Raw genomic sequence first — 24,751 nt, forward strand, 5'->3', positions numbered from 1 at the left:
GACCCCAGATCGAGAAAACTGCTGTCTTTCTCGGAGCTGCAGACTAAACACGACCTCCCCCAGCGGACGTTCTACAGTTACCTACAGATCAGACATTTTGCGCAAACAATAGCACCGAGACTTCAATTCTCCCCGCCCACTCCCTTCGAACTGGTTATACTCGAGGGACGGAACCGCAGGGGAATGATATCAGACCTCTACCGCATCCTTAACTCGCACCACTTTCACGCAAGGGGCAAGCACAAGTATATGCTGCGATGGGAAAGAGAGTTGGGTGAGGAACTTCCACTGGAAGCTTGGCAAGGGATATGGAGACAGGCGGCCAAATCCTCCCTGTGTACCCTTTATAAAATTCTCTACCACTGGTACCAGACCCCAGCTGTGCTCCACAAAATGTATCCCTCCGCCTCTGATCGATGCTGGCGCTGTCTACAGGACAGGGGTACCTTATTCCATATATACTGGACTTGCCCTTTGATAGCCCCGTTCTGGACATCAATCCAACAGCTCCTTGTCCGGGTATTTGAGGTGCCTATCCCGTTTGTGCCCAAGTTCTTTCTATTTGGCCTGTCCCAACCGCGGATGGCTAAGCCGTCCCGGCAGCTCCTGCGGCACATTCTTACCGCAGCCCGTTGTTTAATAGCCCTTAACTGGAAGAGTCGACTGGCCCCATCTATGGAGGCCCTCTACTCCAGGATTAAGGACGTGGAATTAATGGAGAAGATGACGGCCAGAGTGCGGGACAGGCTGGAGGAATTTGACCGAGTATGGGAGAGATGGCGGCTGCGGGAAGACTAGGGGCGAAATGGTTAAGGTATGGCGACCTGGATCTCTGGCACTTTCTTTTCTTTCTCTTCTCTCTCTTTTCCCTTCTCACCTCTTCTGTTTTTATAGCGAATCTTACCTGCTATGCATTTTGTGTTTCGCATAGGCCGCAGGGCAGCTCTTAAGATAGTTTTCTATTTAAGATAATTTTTGTTTATTCAGCATGAAATGGAGCTTAGTTATGTAGCATGAGGCTGTATATTCTGAAATATTTACATTTTTGGTAAACTCATTCAATGAATCCAAGCTCTGCAAGCTGAGGTAACCATGGGATAAAACAAAGTTCAGAAATATTCCTTTATCTTCTTGTTTTGCAAATCTATCTACACTACAAACTGTATGATTTAATCGGTTCTGATATTGCGGTTTTACCAACCTGACAACTTATTCTAAATGGGAAACTTTCATTTTGTTTGCAAATATTAAAGATTCTAACTACCAGCGAGAATAATTCCTTACATTTAAAGAGCACCTGTTATTTCAAATCCATCATGGCAGCACCCGTTAGCGGGCATCCACTCACCTGCTGCTGCCACGTTCCTCACCTTGTTGTATCACCACCCCATTAAAGTGAATAAGACTGTCAGTGGAGGAGCCGCTGCGAGACAGATGACAGTTGCTCTTTAAGCACTTGCCTACTGGGCACTTAAACTCCCCTCCTGCCCAGACCAATTTTCAGCTTTCGGTGCTCTCACACTTTGAATGACAATTACTCAGTCATGTAACACTGTACCCAAATGAATTTTTTGTCCTTTTTTCCCCACAAATAGAGTTTTCTTTTGGTGGTATTTGATCACCTCTGGGTTCTTTATTTTTTGTGAAAGTTCGAGAGTCTACAAGCTGTGGTGAAAATCATAAAAAATGTATCACATCTGATGTACTGGTGGCCTATCTAATTTCTTGCCACCCTAACAAGCCAGGAAAGTACAAATACCCCCCAAAGGACCCCTTTTTGGAAAGTAGACATTTCAAGGTATTTAGTAAAAGGCATGGTGAGGTTTTTGGTGTCATTTTTTCCCCACAATTCTTTGCAAAATGAAGATTTTTTGGTTTGTTTTCCCACAAAATTGTCATTGTAATAGGTTATTTCTCTCACGTGGCATATGTATACCACAAATAACGCCCCAAAATACATTCTGCTACTCCTCCTGAGTAATATGATACCACATGTGTGGGACTTTTTCACAGCCTGGACACTTAAAGAGACCGAACATGCAGGGAGCCCCATCACGTGTTCTAGGAGCATAAATTGCACATCTAACTTGTTGACTACCAATTACACTTTTGAAGGACCTGGAGCACCAGGACAATGACACGTGACACTGACGTGGCACTAATGGCAGATGGCACTAATATGTGGCACTGATGACAGATGACACTAATACGTGGCACTGATGACACGTGACACTGCAAGGTGGCACTGGGGACAGATGGTACTGATAGGTGGCACTGGGGACAGGTGGGCGTGTGTGTGTATGTGTTTTAGTGAGTGTGTTTTAGTGTGTGTTTTCTCACCGACGCTGCAGCAAGGAAGCTCTTGCTCCTCACACGCTGTCTGTGTGAGGAGAGGAGCCGGCGATGAGAGATGATCTCATATGTTTACATATGAGATCACCTCTCATTAGACAAGCCGATCCAGTGCTAAATGGCCGCTGCGATTGGCCATTTAGCATGATCTGTGATTGGCTGTGTCCAAGGGACACGGCCAACACAGAACTTCCCCTATGCGTGCCCGCGGCGGCGCGCAGAGGGGAAATAAATAGGACGACGTTCAGGGACGCCCCCCTGGCAGATAGCGTCCGCTCCGTAGCCGTCTTTTGGCTATAGAGCGGGCGCGAAGTGGTTAAAAATTATGATTTAAATAGAGTTGATTTAAATCAAGTCTTTTTACGAGCGATTTAAATCAAATCCACCCGGATCATTGACATGTTCAACATGGCAATTACCCATTGCGCACCAACACAAGACATAATACATGACAGATTTCATACAAGGCATGGTATAAAAAAAAAGGGAAAAGGCAGGCGGCTCCATTTTTAACACAATTTAATTAATTTTATTTGAAGTTTAATGTGATTTACTTTACATGCCCAAATATCCCTAATTTTTCTTATGTGCATTCTGTTAAATTTACCAAAAGTGCATAAACATTGAAAAAAAAAACTACAACTGAATCCATATTTGTTGTGACTATGCTTTCTTTATAACATAAATTCTCCTAGTTACATTTGCACTGGAGGGCCTGGGCAGGTAGGTTGTTCAAAATAGCTAGGAGAACTATCCACAGTCCCTCATTGAATGTAGGAGAAGTTGCTTCGCTCTCTTTATGTAATCCCAAACAAGCTTAATATTGTTGAGATCATAGATTTATTGGGGGGGGGGGGGGCAAATTCGAAAGCCGCGGAACACCCTTTAAAAGTCTATGGGAGAAATCAAAAGTGCTAATTTTAAAGGTTAATATGCAAGTTATGGTCATAAAAAGTGTATGGGGACCTGGGTCCTGCTGCAGGGTACATGTATCAATAAAAAAAAAAAAAGGACAGACGACAATTTAAAAAAAAAAAAAAAAAAAAAAAAAAAATTTTTTAACATTTTGCTATAATAAATATCCCCAAAAATATATAAACCTTTTTTTTCCCCTCAGTTTAGGCCGGTACGTATTCTACATATTTTTGGTAAAAAAAAAAAAAAAATCTAAAAAAAAAATCGCAATGTGTTTAGTGATTGGCTTGCGCAAAAGTTATAGCATTTACAAAATAGGGGATAGTTTTATACATTTTTTTTTTTTTACTAGTAATGGCGGCGATCAGCAATTTGTATCATCACTGCGACATTATGGGAGGACACATCAAACATTTTTGCGACCACTGTTATTTACACAATGCTATATAAATGCACCGATTCCTGTGTAAATGACACTGGCAGTGAAGGGGTGAACCACTAGGGGGCAGTGTTAAGTGTGTCCTGAGGAGTGTTTCTAAATGTGGGGGGAGGCGTGGCTACGTGTGACACGTCACTGATCTCTGCTCCCGAGCACTGTCACTAGGCAGAACGGGGAGATGCTTGTTTACATTAGCATCTTCCCCTTCTTCCTCTCCTGAAGCGATCGTGGGTATCCCCGTGGGCGCCTCTTAAAGGGCCACATACATGTATGTTAGTTTGCCTGTACGAGCCCTCCTGCCAAAGTATATCGGCATGAGCCGGTCGGCGAGCGGTTAAAGTGCAACAATAAGTGAAATATTCCTTTAAATTTCATGGGGGGGGTTCTATAGTATGCCTGCAAAATGGCACGTTTCCCATGTTAAGAACAGTCTAACAGCAAAATGACATTTCTAAAGTAAATAAGTCATTTAAAACTACTCGTGGCTATAATGAATGGTCGGTCCCGGCAATACACATAAAAGTTCATTGATAAAAAACGGCATGGGATTCCCCTACAGTGGAGCCCTGAACCAAAAATAAATAAAAAATGCCCTTATCCTAGCAAGCAACCTGGCAGACCGCAGGAAAAAGGGGGACAAGAGAGTGCCCCCCCCCTCCTGAACCGTACCAGGACACATGCCCTCAACATTGGGAGGGTGCTCTGGGGTAGCCCTCCAAAGCCCCTTGTCCCCATGTTGATCGGGAGAAGGGCCTCATCCCCACAATCCTTGCCCAGTGGTTGTGAGGGTCTGCGGGTGGGGGGGGCTTATCAGAAACTGGAAGCCCACTTTAAACAAGGGGACCTCCAGATCTCGCCCCCCCCCGTGTGAATTGGTAACGGGGCAACATAAAATATCGAGACTCAAACGTTTTCTAGTGGGCATATGGAGAAGCAGATTATCTAAGTAGACATACAGTGGGGCAAAAAAGTATTTAGTCACCAATTGTGCAAGTTCTCCCACTTAAAAAGATGAGAGAGGCCTGTAATTGTCGTCAACTATGAGACACAAAATGTGAAAACAAATCCAGACAGACAATCACATTGTCTGATTCTTGAAAGAATTTATTTGCAAATTATGGTGGAAAATAAGTATTTCGTCAATATCAAAAGTTCATCTCAATACTTTGTTATATATCCCTTGTTGGCAATGACAGAGGTCAAACCTTTTCTCTAAGGCCGCGTACACACGGGGGGACTGTTCGCCCAACTTTGTTCGTCAAACAATCCGACAAACAGTCCGCTCAAAATTTGCATGAACGGACTTGACCACACACGATGAACGAACCAGTCCGCTGAAAGCGTGCGCGATGACGTGAACGGCACGTACGACGGGACGAGAAATTCGACGTCCAATACACTGCAATGCAACCTTCGCCGTGTAAATCCTTTCTGAGAATGCGCGAAACTTAGTTTGTCGAACAAGCCTACACACGAGCGGACTGTCCGCTGAAACCAAGTTTCAGCGGACTGTCTTACGGAAATTCCGAAAAACTTTATTCGTCAGACTGTCTGCTGAAACTGTCCGCTGAAGCCCACACACGAGCGGACTGTCCGCTGAAACACTGTTCAGCGGACAAAGTTGGGCGAACAGTCCGCCCGTGTGTACGCGGCCTAAGTCTTCACAAGGTTGTCACACACTGTTGCTGGTATGTTGGCCCATTCCTCCATGCAGATCTCCTCTAGAGCAGCGATGTTTTGGGACGGTCGCTGGGCAACATAGACTTTCAACTACCTCCAAAGGTTTTCTATGGGGTTGAGATCTGGAGACTGGCTAGGCCACTCCAGGACCTTGAAATGCTTTTTACGAAGCCACTCCTTCGTTGTCCGGGCAGTGCGTTTGGGACCTTTGTCATGCTGAAAGCCACGTTTCATCTTCAATGCCCTTGCTGATGGGAGAAGGTGTGCACTCAAAATCTCAGGATACATGGCCCCATTCATTCTTTCATTTACACTGAGCAGTCGTCCTGTTCATTTTGCAGAGAAACAGCCACCCCCATGCTTCACAGTAGGTATGGTGTTCTTTGGTTGCAACTCCGCATTCTCTCGCCTCCAAACACGACAAGTTGTGTTTCTACCAAACTTTGGTTTCATCTGACCATATGACATTCTCCCAATCCTCTTCTGGATCATCCAAATGCTCTCTAGCAAACCTCAGACGGGACCGGACATGTACTGGCTTAAGCAGGGGGACACGTCTGGCACTGCAGAATCTGAGTCCCTGGCGGCGTAGTGTGTTACTTATGGTAGCCTTTGTTATGTTGGTCCCAGCTCTCTGCAGGTCATTCACTAGGTCCCCCGGTGTGGTTCTGGGATTTTTGCGCATCGTTCTAGTGATAATTTTGACCCCACGGGGTGAGATCTTGCGTGGAGGCCCAGATCGAGGGAGATTATCAGTGGTCTTGTAAGTCTTCCATTTTCTAATTATTACTCCCACAGTTGATTTCTTCACACCAAACTGCTTGCCTATTGCATATTCAGTTTTCCCAGCCTGATGCAGGTCTACAATTTTGTTTCTGGTGTCCTTTGACAGCTCTCCCATAGTGAAGTTTGGAGTGTGACCGTTTGAGGTTGTGGACAGGTGTCTTTATACTGATAAGTTCAAACGGGTGCAATTAATACAGGTAATGAGTGGAGGACAGAGGGGCCTCTTAAAGAAGAGGATACAGGTCTGCGAGAGCCAGAAATCTTGCTTGTTCTTAGGTGACCAAATACTTATTTTCCACCATAATTTGCAAACAAATTCTTTCAAAAATCAGACAATGCGATTGTCTGGATTTGTTTCCACATTTTGTCTCTCATAGTTGAAATATACCTATGACGACAATTACAGGCCTCTCTCAACTTTTTAAGCAGGAGAATTTGCACAATTGGTGGCTAACTAAATACCCTTTTGCCCCACTGTATTATGGGGTTACAGAGAAAAAAAATACAAAATAAAATATCACATGGCCCCATGGAATGAAGGAAAACTGCTAAGACCCCACATGTTTTGAACCATAAAGCCGCGTACACACGGGCGGACTGTATGGCCTACTTAGTCCGTCATACAAACCACACACACCACTTTTTGAGTGGACTAATACGGCGTACTAAGTCCGCCATACTATCCGCCCTACTTTTGAAATGAACGGACTCGCCCACACACGCGGAGGAAAGTCTGCTCATTTCGAGCGCGTCTCCAGGTAGGCGGGGCCCGCGAAGGAGACGTCGCTGACCCCGCCGCCTGGTATGGACTTAAAGGGGAACCCCAACGCCGAAAAAAAAAATCGGCGTGAGGGTCCCCCCCAAGTCCACAACAGACCCTTGTCCGAGCACGCTACCCGTCCGGCCAGGAAAGGGGGGCGAGCGAGCGCCCCCCTCCTAAACCGTACCAGGCCGCGTGCCCTCAACATGGGGGGGGGTGCCTTGGGGAAGGGGGGGCCGCACGGCCCCCCCACCCCAAAGCACCTTGTCCCCATGTTGATGAGGACAAGGGCCTCTTCCCGACAACCCTGGCCGTTGGTTGTCGGGGTCTGCGGGCGGGGGGGCTTATCGGAATCTGGGAGCCCCCTTTAATAAGGGGGCCCCCGGATACCGGCCCCCAACCCTATTTGAATGAGTATGAGGTACAATGTACCCCTACCAATTCACCTGTAAAATAAAAGTACAAAAAAAAAAAAACAGCACACGAGATCAAATACTTTATTGCACAGCTCCGGGGGTCTTCCGTCTTCGGGGGTCTTCTCGCCGGACTCCTCCGCTATCTTCTTGTAGCTCTTTTGCTAGCGGAGGAGTCCGGCTTTCTTCCTCGCCGCTGGCCTCTTCTCCCGACTTTGGGGGTCTTGTCCCCCTCTTCGGTTCTTCTGCCGGGCCACCGCGCCTTCTTATAGCTCTTTTACAGGCGGTGGCCCGGTCTTCTGTCGCCGCCGCCTTCCGTTCTTCTTTTTCTTCTCCAGGAGATTTTGCCTCGACGATCTCTCCGGCCGGAATGCCAGGGACGCACTGCGCGGCCACTTATATAGGGACAAGGGGCGGTGTCACCATGTGACACCGCCCCTTGTCCCTATATAAGTGGCCGCGCAGTGCGTCCCTGGCATTCCGGCCGGAGAGATGGTCGAGGCAACATCTCCTGGAGAAGGAGAAGGAGAAGGAGGAGGAGGAGGAGGAGGAGGAGGAGGAGGAGAAGGAGAAGGAGAAGGAGAAGGAGAAGGAGAAGGAGAAGGAGAAGGAGAAGGAGAAGGAGAAGGAGAAGGAGAAGGAGAAGGAGAAGGAGAAGGAGAAGAAGAAGACCGGCTGTAAAAGAGCTATAAGAAGGCGCGGTGGCAGAAGAACCGAAGAGGGGGACAAGACCCCCGAAGTCGGGAGAAGAGGCCGGCGGCGAGGAAGAAAGCCGGACTCCTCCGCTAGCAAAAGAGCTACAAGAAGATAGCGGAGAAGTCCGGCGAGAAGACCCCCGGAGCTGTGCAATAAAGTATTTTATCTCGTGTGTTGTGTTTTTTTTTGTACTTTTATTTTACAGGTGAATGGGTAGGGGTACATTGTACCTCATACTCATTCACATAGGGTGGGGGGCCGGTATCCGGGGGCCCCCTTATTAAAGGGGGCTCCCGGATTCCGATAAGCCCCCCGCCCGCAGACCCCGACAACCAACGGCCAGGGTTGTCGGGAAGAGGCCCTTGTCCTCATCAACATGGGGACAAGGTGCTTTGGGGTGGGGGGGCCGCGCGGCCCCCCCTTCCCCAAGGCACCCCCCCATGTTGAGGGCACGTGGCCTGGTACGGCTCAGGAGGGGGGGCGCTTGCTCGCCCCCCTTTCCTGGCCGGCCGGGTAGCATGCTCGGACAAGGGTCTGTTGTGGACTTGGGGGGGGACCCCCACGCCGATTTTTTTCGGCGTTGGGGTTCCCCTTTAAGTCCATACCAGGCGGCAGGGCCAGCGACGTCTCCTTCGCGGGCCCCGCCTACCTGGATACTCGCTCGAAATGAGTGGTCTTTTCTCCGGGTGGGAAAAGTCTGCTCATTTCAAAAGTATGGCGGACTGGCATACACACGGGCGGATTGTCCGCCGAAATGCGAGTACGACGGACAGTATTTTGAAAAAACCCGAAATACTTAGTATGCCGGACTGCACGCTGAAAAAGTCCGCTGAAGCCCACACACGAGCGGACTATCCGCTGAAATGTGTTTCGGCGGACTAAGTAGGCCATACAGTCCGCCCGTGTGTACGCGGCATAAGGGTACTTTATAAACAAACAGCCACACTGCCATCTACAGTAGCCTCTGCACACAAGTCGAATTAAGGCCTAAACTTTGTGTGATCACTAGGTCATGGCTAACACACTTAGCTGCCAGGGTTCCACTCCTCCAGCACTGACGGGTCAGGCTTCTGATCCAAACTCGGCTCCATGTGACCATGTCTCCTGCTGCCTCCTGAAAGTCATGTGGCATTCTTCTTTGGCCACTGGACAGCCACCAATGATGTAGCTACATAAAGTAAAATTAACATGAAGCCCAGTGCTGGGAGTTATATTGTCACGGCCCTTGGCTCTATTCCTGTCATTCTCAGAATAAGCCAAAATGTACACTGCACATACCTCGTACCACATAACTGATGCAATACCTCGTGCCTTTGGCACTAGAATGTCTGAAGCACCTTGGCCCCACTGATCGGGAGAATGGATAGTTTTGACGTTGCTCTGTACCAGGGGTCTCCAGACTTTTTCAAACAAAGGGTCTGTTTATTGTCCTTCAGACTGAAGGGGGACCAGAATGTGGCCCGTGAGGTTAAAAAATAAAAATAAAAAATTCCCGGGCCCATCAGTGACAATAAACATGGCCTTGGGGTTTGTGGTCAGTAGGAGGAACAGTAGTGCCCCGTCATATTAGTGGGAGCATTAGTATCCCATCATTGATATCAGTGCAAGGAATGGTGTGGGTCAGTGGGAGGAATATTGGCTCAGATCATTGGCAGGAATAGTGACCCAAGGGCCAGAGTAAAGCCCCATACACACGATCGGAAATCCGCTAGCAAAAGTCAGATGAGAGCTTTTGGTCTGAAATCCCGACCGTGTGTATTCTCCATCGGACTTTTGCTGGCGGAATTTACGCCCGCAAAAGATTGAGAGCGGGTTCTCTTTTTGCTAGACGAAAAAAATCCCATCATCTGTAGCAATTCCGACGTGCAAAATTCCTACAATTTTACAGATGCTCGGAAGCACTGAACTTCATTTTCTCGGCTCGCCGTAGTGTTGTACGTCACCGCGTTCTTGACGGTCGAAAGTTCAGAGAACTTATGTGACCATGTGTACGCAAGTCAAGCGTGAGCGGAATTACGTCAGAAAAACCATCCAAGATTTTTCTGACAAAAACTCAGATCGTGTGTACGTGGCATTAGACTAGGAAGGGGCAGCATCTGGCACTTGGGGGCGTAATTTGGAGACCCCTGCTTTGCATGATCAACAGCATTTTTCTGGTTCATGCTTGCATTAATGAACACACTAAGCCAAGGGTTATACTGGCAATTAACTATCTTTGCTACGAAGAGATTTAACTTATTGGTGGCAGTATCCTAATTTTAAGTGATTCCAAAGATTTAACTTTTTTTTTTTTAAATAACAAAACATGTCATTATAACCTGCTCTGTGCAATGGTTTTGCACAAAGCAGCCCTGATCCTCTTCTCTTTGGGTCTGCGTCGGCTGTCCCTGACTCCTACCCCCTGCCGAGTGCCCTCAATAACAAGTCACCTGTTATGGGGCACTCAGGCAGGCTCACTCCTGATCAGTGCTTCTGTGAATGGACATGGTCCATACACACACACACACACACACACACACACACACACACACACACGGCATGCCCCCCCCCCCCCAAATTAAGCTAAAAAATAAAAAATCTACCTTTGCAGGGTTTCTTAAACTGTCTTGCTGCGATCTAAAACATTTTACGGCACACCGAAAAAATATAACAATTTTTGTGGCGAAGAACTTATCTATTTTTACATATAAATTGAATTTTAAATTTAATGTGAAGGATATGCCTGCCTGCTTTCGAGAGCAAATCACATTGAAGCGATTGTAATCTTCTTTTAACTTTTGCTTGTATCCTTGCTTTTCATTTAACAGCCTCTCTGCCAGAGTTCCAGACATGATTAAGTGTTTCACTAAACCATGAACAAACTTTATTTATAAGCATCAAAGTTGGAATGGAACGTTCTCTATTATGATAATATAATAGAGTAATTGGAGTTCTACTGAGATCTTGCACAAGTCTTGCATTACGAAAAGAACCAACGAATGACAGATTGACAGAGATTGCGTTTTTATATATATGTTACTTTACCTTTAACGACATTGATTTACCATTACATTTTTCTATATGTTCAAGGTTTTAAAATGCTAGCAATTTTAACTATTTTTTTCAAAACTCCCACAGCACACCTGCAATTCTTCTCAGGTGTTACACAGCTTTAGAACCACTTTACGTCAACACGCTGCTAATGAGACTATGGGCAATAAGTCATTAAAATCTCTTCACAGAAAAGATTTAATTGCAGGTGTAGTCCTAACCTACAGCTCTGTTCGGATTAACCTAAATTATGTCACATTGAGATCTTGGAACATTTTTGGTGAATATAGAATGAAAACGGTACCTAACAGCTGTAGAGCTGTGAAGACTTAGAGTGGTTTATTTTTTTTACCAAACACGCACTAAGGTTTACAAACATACCATATTTGTCTCTACTGTGCAGTTAGTTTTGCAGTGTGGCCCTGAGCCTAGTCTTCTGGGGTCCCCCAGCGGCGCTCGTGGCTCCTCTTCACATCGGTAAACCCCCTAGGAGAAGCTCTCTCCCTGGGGGTTACCTTGCGAGCCCTCCTGGGTCCAGCATTTGTGTGCATAGACACAGAATGCTGAACCCCAGGCAGAGAGGTACAGCACGTCTCCCCCGAGGGAACCAATGGGCCCAGGTGAGTAAAATGGGAGGGGGGGCTGGGGGGCCAGTTAATGTCAGAAGTTTTTTCACCTTGAAAAAACACAAGGTTTACAACCCCTTTAAGGCCAACTCACCATCAAACGGGAAGTCACTGATCAGTCTTTCAGGCTGGTAACAGTTTGAGATTTCCAGAAAATTTAGCAGTTTTCCTCGGTATTCTCCCAGGTCCCCATCCTCTGAGCCTGCAGGAATTGTACGCATGACTTCTTCATTAAAGTCAGGGCCTGAAATCACAACACAATGAGGATTCACTGAGCAAATGCAGAAAATAAAGTGCAGATTATAGTGTACAACATCTCAGTCACACAATATCCTTTGTAATAGGGCACTTTTACTATCAGTATAGACCAGCACCAGTGTGTAAAAGTAATACAATTCACATTCAAATGGAGATTTTGCTAAATGTGAAACTTCTACAATTCTACCAATGGTTGAGGACAGAAATATGGAGCTGGCATCAATGACTACTTTTGAAAGTGCAAACTCCTTATCCTGGTTTCACTCTGCAGTGAGTCAATGACCTGGAACAAGGAGGCTGTATACTTTTACGTTAGGGCAGTGTTTCTCAACTCCAGCCCTCAAGGCGCACCAACAGGTCATGTTTTCAGGCTCTCCATTATTTTGCACAGGTGATTTGATCAGTTTCACTGCCTTAGTAATTACCAAAGCCGTTTCATCTGAGGGAAATCCTGAAGACAGGACCTTTTGGGGCGCCTTGAGGACTGGAGTTGAGAAACACTGCGTTAGGGTCTCACAAGGTAGTTAGTAAAGGGAACAGTAATACAACAGCCCACCTTTAACCACTTCAGCCCCGGACCATTTTGGTGGCCAAAGACCAGACCACTTTTTGCGATTCAGCACTGCGTTGCTTTAACTGACAATTGCGCGGTCATGCGACGTGGCTCACAAACAAAATGGACATCCTTTTTTCCCCCCACAAATAGAGCTTTTTGGTGGTATTTGATCACCCTTGCGGTTTTTATTTTTTGCGCTATAAACAAAAATAGAGCGACAATTTTGAAAAAATTTTTTTACTTTTTGTTATAATAAATATCCCCCAAAAATATATATATAAAAAACTTTTTTTCCCTCACTTTAGGCCGATCCGTATTTTTCTACATATTTTTGGCAAAAAAAAAAAATCGCAATAAGCGATTATTGATTGGTTTGCACAAAAGTTATAGCGTTTACAAAATAGGGGATAGTTTTATGGCATTTTTATTAATAATTTTTTTTTTTTACTAGTAATGGCGGCGATCAGCGATTTTTATTGTGACTGCGTCATTATGGCGGACACATCGGACATTTTTGGGACCATTGTCATTTATACAGCTATCACTGCTCTGTAAATGCAGTGATTCCTGTGTAAATGACACTGGCAGTGAAGAGGTTAACCAGTGGGTGGCAGTGTAGGGGTTAAGTGTTCCTAGGGGTATGTTACTAACTGTTGGGGGCTGGGCTTTCATTTAGTGAACATTGATCTCTGCTCCAATCACATGGAGCAGAGATAAGCGTCACTAGTTGCTAGGCAGAACGGGGAGATGCTGTTTACAACGACATCTCTCCGTTCAGGCGCCCCGTGAGACGATCGCGGGTATGCCTGTGGCGATCGAGTCCGGGGACCCGCGACCAGACTCACAGGGGTCCCGACCAGCACGCGAGGCAGGGTGGCATTAAAGTGGGATTCCGCTCTTTTTTTATTTTTTTCTTACCTGACTCACTGGTGGGCGAGTTCTAGCTTCGATTGGCATCCACGTCCGGCGTTTATTTGACCCCCGGCGCGACGAATCTTTTCTTCAGGATGACTTATAAAAACCTACTCTGGCATTTTCCATTTTAACTGTGGGCGTCTGAAGCCCACAGGCATTTACTTCCTGGTATATGATGACGTCTGGCTCCCAGCATGCTCCGCTCCATCTTGCACATGCTCAGTGAGAGCAGTGACAAGGAAAGAAAAACTCCAGGAAGTTCCCGCCCCGTTGTCAAGGCAACGAAAACCACACAGCACAGAGAACAAAGAATGAATGAAAACGAACCCACAGAAGCAATCACTTGTTTGCTTGCTACCTCGTGTGTAATGGCAGATACAGCTGCCTGCCCACTTTAAAAATGGCAAATTCGTACACGCCCTCGTCACGTGACCGGCGTCCGAACGAAATCTTGCGAGATTTCGCAATTTCAATGTCCCCCATGGATTCTTGGGAAATTTCCCAGGGACCATTGCGAGGACGATAGCCACCCCTACTCCCACGGGAGGAGAACCCGGAAGTCAGCTGAAACATCAGAAATAAAAGGTAAGTAAATAATATTTTTTTTTTTCAGGGTTCGTTTAGGTAAGTATGCTAACTGTTGATTTTAATAACATGAACTTTCATTTTTAGGTACCAAACCACTTTAAAGATTGGACGTACCTGTACGCCAATATGCCTGCCCGTGCCATTCTGCCGATGTACATCGGCGTGCGCTGGTCGGGAACTGGTTAAAGCAGTTTTAAGCCAAAAAAATTAATAAAATTGGTTTAAAATTGCAGCTTAACAAGTCTTAGATGTGGTAGCTATAATCGTTTTCTTTTTTTTAGGATTTCTTTGCCTTTATTTTCATCTTGTGATCCAACTAGTAGGCCTGTTATTTTCCCAACTTATATTAAAAGACCAAGCTGTCCAGACAAAGTAGCAGTTAAAGGGTTGAGATAAAAACAGGGGTGCTTACAATGATCTGCTTTTATTCATTCATGCAAAATCTTTATCCCAAAAAGGTGAAAAACCGTTTGCTGTAAATGCTTATAAAGTGTTAGCTGAACTTCAATTTGTTAGTCAAATCCATTTAAATCTATTAGTCTAAAGCAGGCGATAGGTGTACTGAAAATTGTCTAGCTCAGCAAGGACGAGTCGAATTTCGATTTATGTATGGCCCTTCCCACTCAACAAAAGTCAATCTGACAACTGCCTTTTCTCGAACGAAAATGTTGGAAAATTCTCATTCGATCAAGGCATGCAGCCAAAATCAGTTACATGGTTGATCAGTGTATTCTGACAGCAGAGGAGTCCCCATCTTCAGAATACAACAGTGCAGTGGGGAGGATTCCTTTTCCACCTTATTGTTAGCATGGTGGAATCCCTTTTTTATGGCCAGCCACTGTGGCCGATTTATAAAAAAACAAACACACACCACACCCATCAGCAGCCTAATATTTTAATATCACTAAGTATAAGAGGATGGATGGATATGATGGTGATGATGATGATGATGGCAGCTGTACATGCAGAGCTCACTATAGAAATTCAGCAATACCAAAGCCAACGGAACTGCAGTGAATGCATGGGAGTGACGTCATCCCCGCTCAGCCAATAAAAGCGTCTGGTGTTCAATAACCTGAAGCCGACTGCTTGAAGATGTCAGTGGCTGGTGGGGAGCTCCAGGACGTCTCATCCCTGGTTCCAAGGCGAGCAGAGTTCCACTTTAATAACAAGATGATATCTTGCTGACATTTTACATGGAAATCATGCTTTTGATCCCACCCTGGTCACATACCTATTGCTTGCATCAAGGTCTGCACTCTCTCACAATAAAGCTTGATCACACAGTTGTGAAATTCAGGGCCTTTATCTTCCCATACCAGGATGATATGTTCCTATAAAGTGCATAGAATATAGTCACAGAGCCATTCTGGGAAGCATTCTGTATCTAGACTTACCATTCTGGGTTTCAGTAAAGCTTAAAATTGCCAAACAAGGAAGGAAAAGTACTCTACATTTGGGAAATGGATCATTAGTTCCAGATTACATTTTTAAAAGTGTTGCAGAAAAATTCTACCAAAGATGTACATGGAACAAGGCTGGGAATGGACATAACTGAAGTGCTAAAAACCCAAACATAAAACTGAACAATAAAAGGATTGCAAGGATTAGAAAAAAATAAAAATAAAAAAGTTTGTTACACTGGTAGGGATATGTTTGTTTCCAATTCATGATACTGCATGTAACAGAATATATTAACAGAAAGTATTATAACGGAAGAGACTAAGGGTCAGTTGACACCACCTGCGTCCAGTACAGAAAAACATGCGGAAAGCATCCGGACTACGTTTCTATGGTGTGAACTGGCCCTAAAGTGATAGTCTTCATCCAAGAACCTTGAGAATCCATTCATCCAGTCCATCTTAGTGTTTGCATTAATAGGCATGATTCCTTTCGTTAACTTTCGTTGCAGGCCACTTGTTTCAACGGGCTGTCAACACACCAAAACGAACCAAAAATCAGACATGGAGCAGTTTTTCGGACTGCAGTGATTTGAAGTGCATTACAATATGTGTCATAGGTGTGTTGGGTCAGTGAATTGGGGTGCCATTGAAAATGAATGATACCCCAATGGAAAAGTGTGAATGGGCCCTTAAGATTTAAGTGCATTTAAAGTCCAAAAAATGTAAAAATGTGTTTTTGGATAGAGTGGTGAGGGAATAAGTAGCGAGTACCCCTGGCAGGTTTTTATTGCCATCTGCATCCTCCTCAGGTATATTTACTCTATATTGTTCTGCTGACCACCATCTGGAATGTTAATGAGCAAAAATACGAAATGGAGTTGCCATCAGAAGAGGAAGAGCTCTCCCTGTTTAGGGAGTGACATATCCAACGGTTGCTGGTGACATTTGAGACACTTTGATGGCATTCATTTAAGTGTCTATTTGGAGGAAGATTTCTTGCTTTTGCCTGAACATGCAGCCAGATGTGTCTCTGTGGGGGACCATTTAAAAATTCTTGCATAGATATTTCAAAGTTTAATGTGTTGGATGTTCTCCTGTATGCCCCTGTGAATGGCAATCCATGGAGTTCTACAAGGAAATTGATATATTTCTATTGTTAAGTGGTGATTAATACCCGAGGAAGAGATTTGAAATGGCGTTAAGATAGACCGTTCCATGTACTGCTGTTATTGAACCTTTGATCATACAGCCATTCATGGTTTTGGGTATCGCCCCATCTTCTATGTTTTGTGCTTCATCTTGAACAACTTTGACATAATGCATCTTTTTAAACGTGTGCCTCGTGAGGAGTTTTTAAAGTGATATTAATAAAATACATTTTTAGAATAAATTTTTGTTATCTTTTACTGCCTTTTAAAAGTCCGATTTTAAGAGATACTTTGATATTTTATTACAGAAGAGGAAGAGAGGAGAAATCTTCCCACGCAAACACTTGTTCCCGTGACATCTAAGAAGGGATTTCCTTCACATTTGTAAGATATACTTCCACTTCCTGTTAGCTCTACAGAAGTAAAAAGGGAAATCTCCTCAATAGGACACAGGTTGGAAACAAACGTTCCTTACTCAACCCAAAAATAGGATTTTTAAAACAGCTTACCTGTAAAATCCTTTTCTTTGATGTACATCAGGGGACACAGAGCCGTAGTAATAACTACATGAGTTACATCGGCGTAACAGGTGCTGGACACTGGCACGCTCCTTAAGGCATGAACTACCCCCATATAACCACTCCCACTACTGGGAGTCCTCAGTTTTGTAGCCAAGCAATATGAGTGTATAAGAAGAAGGAAGGGACCTCTGTGTCCCCTGATTTACATCAAAGAAAAGGATTTTACAGGTAAAAATCCTATTTTCTTTTCTTACATCAGGGGACACAGAGCCGTAGTAATTACTACATGGAATGTCCCATAGCAATGGCCACTGAAGGGGGGGAGGGGGGGGGAGAGAGACAATAAAAAAGATCGGAGGCCAGAGGACTCAGACTGCAGCCTGCAGTACACTGTGCCCGAAGGCAGAATCCTCCTGATCCTTAACATCGATTTGATAAAATCTGGTAAATGTACGAACTGAAGACCATGTTGTGGCCCTACAGATCGGAGCCACAGAGGCCTGATGATGCACCGCCCAGGAGGTACTAATCGTCCTGGTTGAGTGTGCCTTAATATGAAAAGGAGGAATCTTCCTCTTTAAAACCATAAGCCTGAATAATGACCTGACGAATCCACTTGGAAATAGTGGATCTAGACGCTGACTGTCCTCTCCTTGGACCATCCAAGAATAAACAATATCTGTCTTACGAACCTGAGCAGTCGCCTTTAAGTATACTCTGACCGCTCTTACTACATCAAGGGAATGTAGCACCCCCCCTCTTCCCTAGATCAAGGCTCTGGGAAGAATGAAGGAAGAACAAGATCTTGGTTTAAGTGAAAACCTGTCATTACCTTTGGCAGGAATTCAGGATGAGGACATAAAACCACCTTATCCTTATGCATAATCAGATATGGCTCCTTACAAGATAGAGCCGCTAGTTCAGATACTCTTCTGGCAGAAGAAATGGCAACCAGAAAGACTTTCTAGTCAACAGAATAAAGGGAATTTCCCATAAGGGTTCAAAAGGCTGCTTTTGCAAAGCCGACAGCATCAAATTCAAGTCTCAAGGATTTTGAGGTGCCTTGATCAGAGGACTGATCCTTGTTACCCCCTGCACAAAGCTACGCACTAAAGAGTGAGAAGTTAAAGGCCGTTGAAAGAACACGGACAAGGCCGAGATCTGGCCCTTGATGGTGTTCAAGGCCAGATTCATCTCTAATCCCATCTGCAGGAAACCAAGGATTCTACCTATAACATATTTCCTGGGATGCCAACCCCTGGATCCGCACCAGGCAACATATGCCCTCCAGACTCTATAGTAAATGATCCTGGAAGCTGGCTTCCTGGCATTAATCAAGGTAGATATAATTGAAGGAGACAACCCACGATCCCTTAGAATGTGGGTCTCAATAGCCAGACCGTCAAATTTAGCTTAAGGTGTGATGGAATACCAGACCCTGCGTGAGAAGGTCTGGCCGTAATGGCAGAGTCCAGGGAACTCCTACTGCCATCTTTATGATTTTGGTGAACCAAGGCCTTTCCGAGCCCCGCTGGGGCTGCTAGAATCACCTCCTTTTTTTCCTGCCTGATCCTGTGAAGAAGACGCAGAAGAAGCCGAACTGGAGGAAGTGCATAGATCAGAGAAAACTGATCCCATAGGAAGACTAATGTGTCTGTTACGCAAGCTAGCAGATCCCTTGTCCTTGACACACAGTTGTTGACCTTGTTGTTGAATCTGGACGTGAAAAAAGGTCCACATCCGGGGGACCCCATCTTTGACATATCGCAAGGAAGATGTCAGGGTGAAGAGACAACTCTCCTGGAAATAATTGTTGGCGGCTCAAGTAGTCCGCCTGCCAATTCTCTATCCAGGGAATGAAAATTGAGGAAAAAGGCAAGGAACGTTGTGTTCTGCCCAAGACAGAATGTAATTCACCTCTCTCTGGGCTGCATGACTCCTCGTGACCCCCTGGTGATTGATGTAAGCCACAGCCGTGGTGTTGTCGGACTGAATCCTGACAGGACAGCCCTTCAGTCTGACCGTCCAGGCTCTTAGAGCCAGATGGAATGCCCGAATTTCCAAAATATTGATAGGCAAGATCCTTTCCAACCTGGACCACTTACCCTGGACAGAATCCTCTTCCAGGACCGCTCCCCAGCCTAGAAGACTGGCATCCATAGTTACTACCTTCCAGGAAGCATGTAGAAACGACTTTCCTCTTTGAAGGTTGCTGGATATCAACCACCAATTTAGGCTCTGACGTACGTCGGGGGCCAGCAGCATTGGAAAATCTAAGGCCTGAACCTTCTTGTTCCAGGCTGACAGGATTGTGCTTTGTAGCAATCTTGAATGAAACTGTGCGCAAGGGACGGCCTCGAAGGAGGCCACCATCTTTCCCAACAGTCTCATGCACAACCGAATGGAAGGCTTTTTCTTTGCCTTGATGAGATGGATTAGTTCTACAATGGAACGGATTCTCTTTTGAGGTAAAACTACCTTTCTCTGCCTGGTATCTATGATTAGTCCCATGTACTGTACTCTCCTTGATGGCTTCAAGGATGATTTTTCTAGGTTGAGAACCCAGCCTCGAGATTCCAGGTAGTTTACCGTTGTCACCAGACTGTGGTCCAACCCTAAAACCAAATGATCTACTAAGAGTAGATTGTCCAAGTAGGCTAGGACCGTTAGGCCCTGAGCCCTTAATGCTAAAGCAGGAGCCAGAATCTTTGAGAACACCTGAGGAGCTGTGGCTAGACCAAATGGCAGAGCCACAAACTGAAAATTATGGTTTTCTACTTCGAAGTGCAGAAACTGCTGGTGAGCGGGAAATATTGGCACATGAAGATAGGCATCCTTGATATCGATTGAAGCCAACAATTCCCCTCCCTGGAGGATGGCTACAACTGACTGAATTGACTCTATGCGAAAGGATCGGATGTTCAAGTGCTGATTGAGATCTCTGAGATCTAAAATAGATCTTACTTCCCCATTTGGTTTCGGGACCATGAAGAGGTTTGAATAAAAACCTGTGACCTGTTCCTCGAAGGGAATTTTTGATATGACTGGGAGTGCTTTTTTCTTTTCTGGATCTTTGGGAACACTTGACCTTAGAAACCGGGGAGACGACAAAACTCGGAACTTGTAAACTAGAGAAACCGCAGAAGCCACCCACTTGTCTTGACATTGCTCCTGTCAGATCTTTTAAAATTGCAGGAGCCTTCCCCCCCACCCGAGCGAGCGGGGGCACCCCTTCACAAGGAGGATTTGGTACTCTGCTTTGTGGGCTTCTTTCCCCAAGATCTCTTCTGACCTTGGTATTGTCCCTGGGATTTTCCCCTTGAACCTGATGGCTGATGTCCCTGGTACAGGAAAAAAAGGCCCTCTTAAATGAGAAATGTCTAAATTTCTTCTTTACTGGTAAAAGAGCTTTTGGCATTGGAAATCCTCTGTAGGTATTTATCCAAATCTTCTCCAAATAGCCGTTCACCATGAAAAGAGAAACTGGCTAGGAGCTTCTTGCACGGTGCTTTGGCTGACCAACTCTTAAGCCAAAAGATTCTGTGAGAAAGCACTAGTCCCAACATCAGACGTGAGATCTGAATGGACGCATCTCTCATAGCATCTACTGTGAAACACAGTGCGTCTGCTAAATCAGCGTACCATTGTACCTGTTCAACAAGCAAAAATTTTAGTATCTCCTCAAACTGTTCCTTAATGGCCTGGGATATACCCATTGCGGCCAGAACTGGCTGCACTGCTGAACCAGCTAAAGCCATCTGGTTCTTAGAAAGGTGCTCCAGCTTCTGCTGGATCCCTTAACATGAGCGCATTATCAACCGGACATGTGAGGTTCTTATTAACTGAGATAATCGAAGCATCAACCGCTGTAAACCCCCCACCCCCCCCCCCCATTTTTTATAGAAATCCTCTTCCATAGGATACAGTTTGGAGAATCGCTTAGGGGGCTAAAACGGTTTACAGCGTCAGAATGGTGAGTGCTCAATACAGCCCCCAGTGGTGACACAGATATGACATGACAACACAATACAATACAATACATGGAAGGAGAGATTCCTGAGAAAATCTCCCCTGCCTTATCCTCGCAGTAGGGTTTTACCAAAGATAAAAGACCCAATATTCACCCTTCACGATAGGCTCCAAGAACTTAAAAGGAAACCTTCAGGAAAGGGCAACACTCAGGTTGACCCACAATCCTGGACCTGCCAGTAAACTTTTATTGGCCTTAGTACCAAAAAGTACTGGATCCCAGGGCCCAGCTCTTAAAGCATTAGTAAGCAAAACCTTGTGTCTTCAGATTACGAGGCCCGGGTACCATTCATTTAGTCCATTACGGAGATATCAGAACAGATCCAGTCAGGATGGCTGGCTCTCAACAAGGATTACTGTCCGTGGAGCTCAGTACAACACATCCTCACTCGTGCCCAACACCTTAGACACTGGCGAAAAAACTGAGGACTCCCAGTAGGGGGGGGGGGGGGGAGTTCACTCTAAGTTCACTATAACCCATGTAGTAATTACTACGGCTCTGTGTGCCCTGAAGTAAGAAAAAAAAATCAAAATGACTATTATACTTTAAGTCAGTAAACAGTTTTGAGATGCTTACCAAGTATGGAATTGCTAGATGTCTGAAGTGTTCCAAAAGAAATTCCAAAACATCATTACGGGGAAGACTTTCAACTTCTGGGAGGTCTTCTGTGAAGATCTGTAACATGAATGTTAAATAGGTGATCTTTTAGGGTCACCATAATTCTATTTTTCTTATGTGCATGTAAACCTACAGTACAATCTTTCAATTAGATTAGTCTTTGGTTCAACTGAAGAATTCAGACTTAGATGTTTTTCAGCTAGGAATTTTTATTGATCCCTACTGTAGTGTATTTGTCTCAAAGCAATATCTTCATTTATTTTTTATTAAAGGGTTTTGAATTTTTTACAAAACAAAATATATCTTACCTTTAAACCATCTTCAGGATAATCCCTCAACACCCATACACAGTATTCAAATATCAAAGAAAGTTTTTCTGATCCTGTAGAACGAACAACAAATATTTCTTAATTCGATAAGACCAATAAAAATATTTTGCCATTTTTTTTCTCTTTTTTAAAGCAGAGGTCCACCCTAAAGTGGACCTTCCGCTCATCGGAACCCTCCCCCCCTCCGGTGCCACAATCGGCACCTTTCAGGGGGGAGGGGGGTGCAGTTACCTGGATAATCCAGGTAACTGCACCCACTTCCGGGATAGCTCTCTGCGGAAAGGGGCGTAACTTACGCCCCTTTCCGCAAGTGCCCGCCCCTTCCCGCAAATGCCCCGCTGCCTGTTGGGAAACACACAGATCCCAGAGGCAGCGGGGAGCGTCCTTATTGCGCAGCGCGATTCGCGCATGCGCAGTAGGGAACCGGGAAATGAAGCCGAAAGGCTCCATTTCCTGATTCCCATACCCAAGATGGCGGCGGCAGGACCCGACAGACGACCTAGAGATCGGCTTCGGGTGCCGACATCGCGGGCGCGCTGGACAGGTAAGTGTCACTATTTTAAAAGTCAGCAGCTGCAGTATTTGTAGCTGCTGGCTTTTAAAAAAAAAAAAAAAAAAAAAAAAAAACGCGGAGTCCCGGTGGACTCCCGCTTTAAGTAGTATTTAAAGCAAACTTATTCTCGAATGTAAACATGGCATGTTAACAGTCTTGCAGAGATTGATAAAGATTAGTGAATAGGCTGAAATAATTATTTCCTTTGCCTAGAGAAAAATGCTGCTTCAACCCTCCTCCAGTACTGGTCTTATAAGTAAAAGCCTATGAATTTGGTTAAAGCATCATTCCTTCACCTTCAGAGGAGGATCAGCTGACCTAACCTGTTCCCCCCTTCAGCAAAGATCACATACCAAAGGCTTACTGTTAAAGTGATACTCATGCTCAGTGTTTTTTTTTTTTTTTTTAAAACATGTCATACTTGACTGCTCTGTGCAAGGGTTTTGCACAGAGCTGCCCGATCCTACTTTTCTGGGGTCCCCCAGTGGCGCTCCCAACTCCTTCTCTTCCCCGTGTGCCCCCCTCTGAGAAATGCCTTTGCCGGTGTCCATTGACACAGACAGCAGGACTCGGCCCCGTCCCCCATGGATTTGATTGACAGCAGCGGAAGCCAATGGCTCCTGCTATCAATCTACCCAATGAGGACCCAAGCCAGCTGGAGCTTTGATGCTAGAACGATTGGATTCAGGTAAGTAAAAGGGAGAGATTCTGTAGTACAGGAGGTTTTTCACCTTAACCACTTCAGCCTCGGAAAGGATTTACCCCCTTAATGACCAGGTCGTTTTCTGCGATACGACACTGCGTCGCTTTAACTGACAATTGCGCAGTTATTAGACGCTGTACCCAAACAAAATTTATGTCCTTTCCCCCCACAAATAGAGCTTTCATATGATGGTATTTGATCACCTCTGACAAAAAGACTGACAATTTTGAAAAAAAAAAATCTATTTTTTACTTTCTGATATAATATATATAAAACAACAAATAGTGTAGCGCTGAATTGGATAACAAATCTATGTAAAAAGATAATAAAATTGTGAAAGAACAAAATATTAATATATAAAAAAATCGTGAATAATAAAAACAAGTGAAACACGGTAGACAAAGTCCACTTGAATAAACTAGTGCACAAATTTTAAAACGAAGTTTATTCAAGTGGACTTTGTCTACCGTGTTTCACTTGTTTTTAGTATTCACGATTTTTTATATATTAATATTTTGTTCTTTCACAATTTTATTATCTTTTTACATAGATTTGTTATCCAATTCAGCGCTACACTATTTGTTGTTTTATATTTGTTGAACTTTGTTTGTTTGAAGTGTTGGCAGCTGTTTCTTCCCTTTTTTGTGTTGGTTTAGCATAGCGCGGTGTTTTTCCCCCCTTTTCTATTGATATAATATATATCCAAATAAAATAGAATAAATAAAATGTATTCATCAGTTTAGGCCGATATGTATTCTGCTACATATTTTTGAAAAAAATAAATAATTGAAATCACAATAAGTGTAAATTGATTGGAATTGATAGGTTTGCGCAAAAGTTATAGTGTCTACAATAGGGGAAAGATTTAGGGACTTATGGCACTGGCAGGCAAGGGGCAGGTAGTGTCAAACCAGCGACCCTTTTTACTCCTACACCGCTGTGTCCCCCAATGTCATAATATATACACAAGTAACATGAAAAAATGAAAAAAACGGCACAAGGCAAAAAAAACTAGTTATAAAGAAGGTAAGAATGGGGGGGGATAGGCTTAAAAAGATAAGTTCACCTTTTTTAACCAGTTCAATACCAGGCACTTTCCCCCCTTCCTGTCCAAGCCAACTTTCAGCACTGTCTTTTTTTAAATGTCAATCGCACGGTCATGCTACACTGTAACCAAGCAAAATGTTTATAATTTTGTTCCCACAATAGAGCTTTCTTTTGATCACCTCTGGGGTATTATATATATATATATATACACACACATACACACACACACACACACACACTGATGAGGCGGCAACGATGGGCACCAATATGCAGGACTGGTGGGCGGCACTAATGGGCAATGAAAGGCTGCATTCATGGCTACTTATCGGTGGCACTGGCAGGCATTACTGTTGGGCACCGGTCGGCATTTGTGGGCAGATTGGCA

General features: G+C 44.7%; 1 protein-coding gene across 1 annotated transcript in view; it reads right to left on the reverse strand.

Annotated features, from left to right (window-relative positions):
• VPS39 (VPS39 subunit of HOPS complex) overlaps positions 1-24,751 on the reverse strand; it is a 127,335-nt gene that overhangs the window by 63,098 nt on the left and 39,486 nt on the right. The window contains exons 16-19 of the mRNA XM_077464840.1: positions 22,043-22,116; positions 21,693-21,791; positions 15,249-15,348; positions 11,792-11,941 (exon numbers count right to left, since the gene is read on the reverse strand). Coding sequence (XP_077320966.1) covers positions 11,792-11,941; positions 15,249-15,348; positions 21,693-21,791; positions 22,043-22,116 — 423 coding nt within the window. The remainder of the gene's footprint in view (positions 1-11,791; positions 11,942-15,248; positions 15,349-21,692; positions 21,792-22,042; positions 22,117-24,751) is intronic.

The sequence above is a fragment of the Lithobates pipiens genome, unplaced genomic scaffold (genome assembly GCF_037356315.1).
Source record: "Lithobates pipiens isolate NorthernLeopardFrog02 unplaced genomic scaffold, aLitPip1_a1.2 Scaffold_30, whole genome shotgun sequence".
Lineage (NCBI taxonomy): Eukaryota > Metazoa > Chordata > Amphibia > Anura > Ranidae > Lithobates > Lithobates pipiens.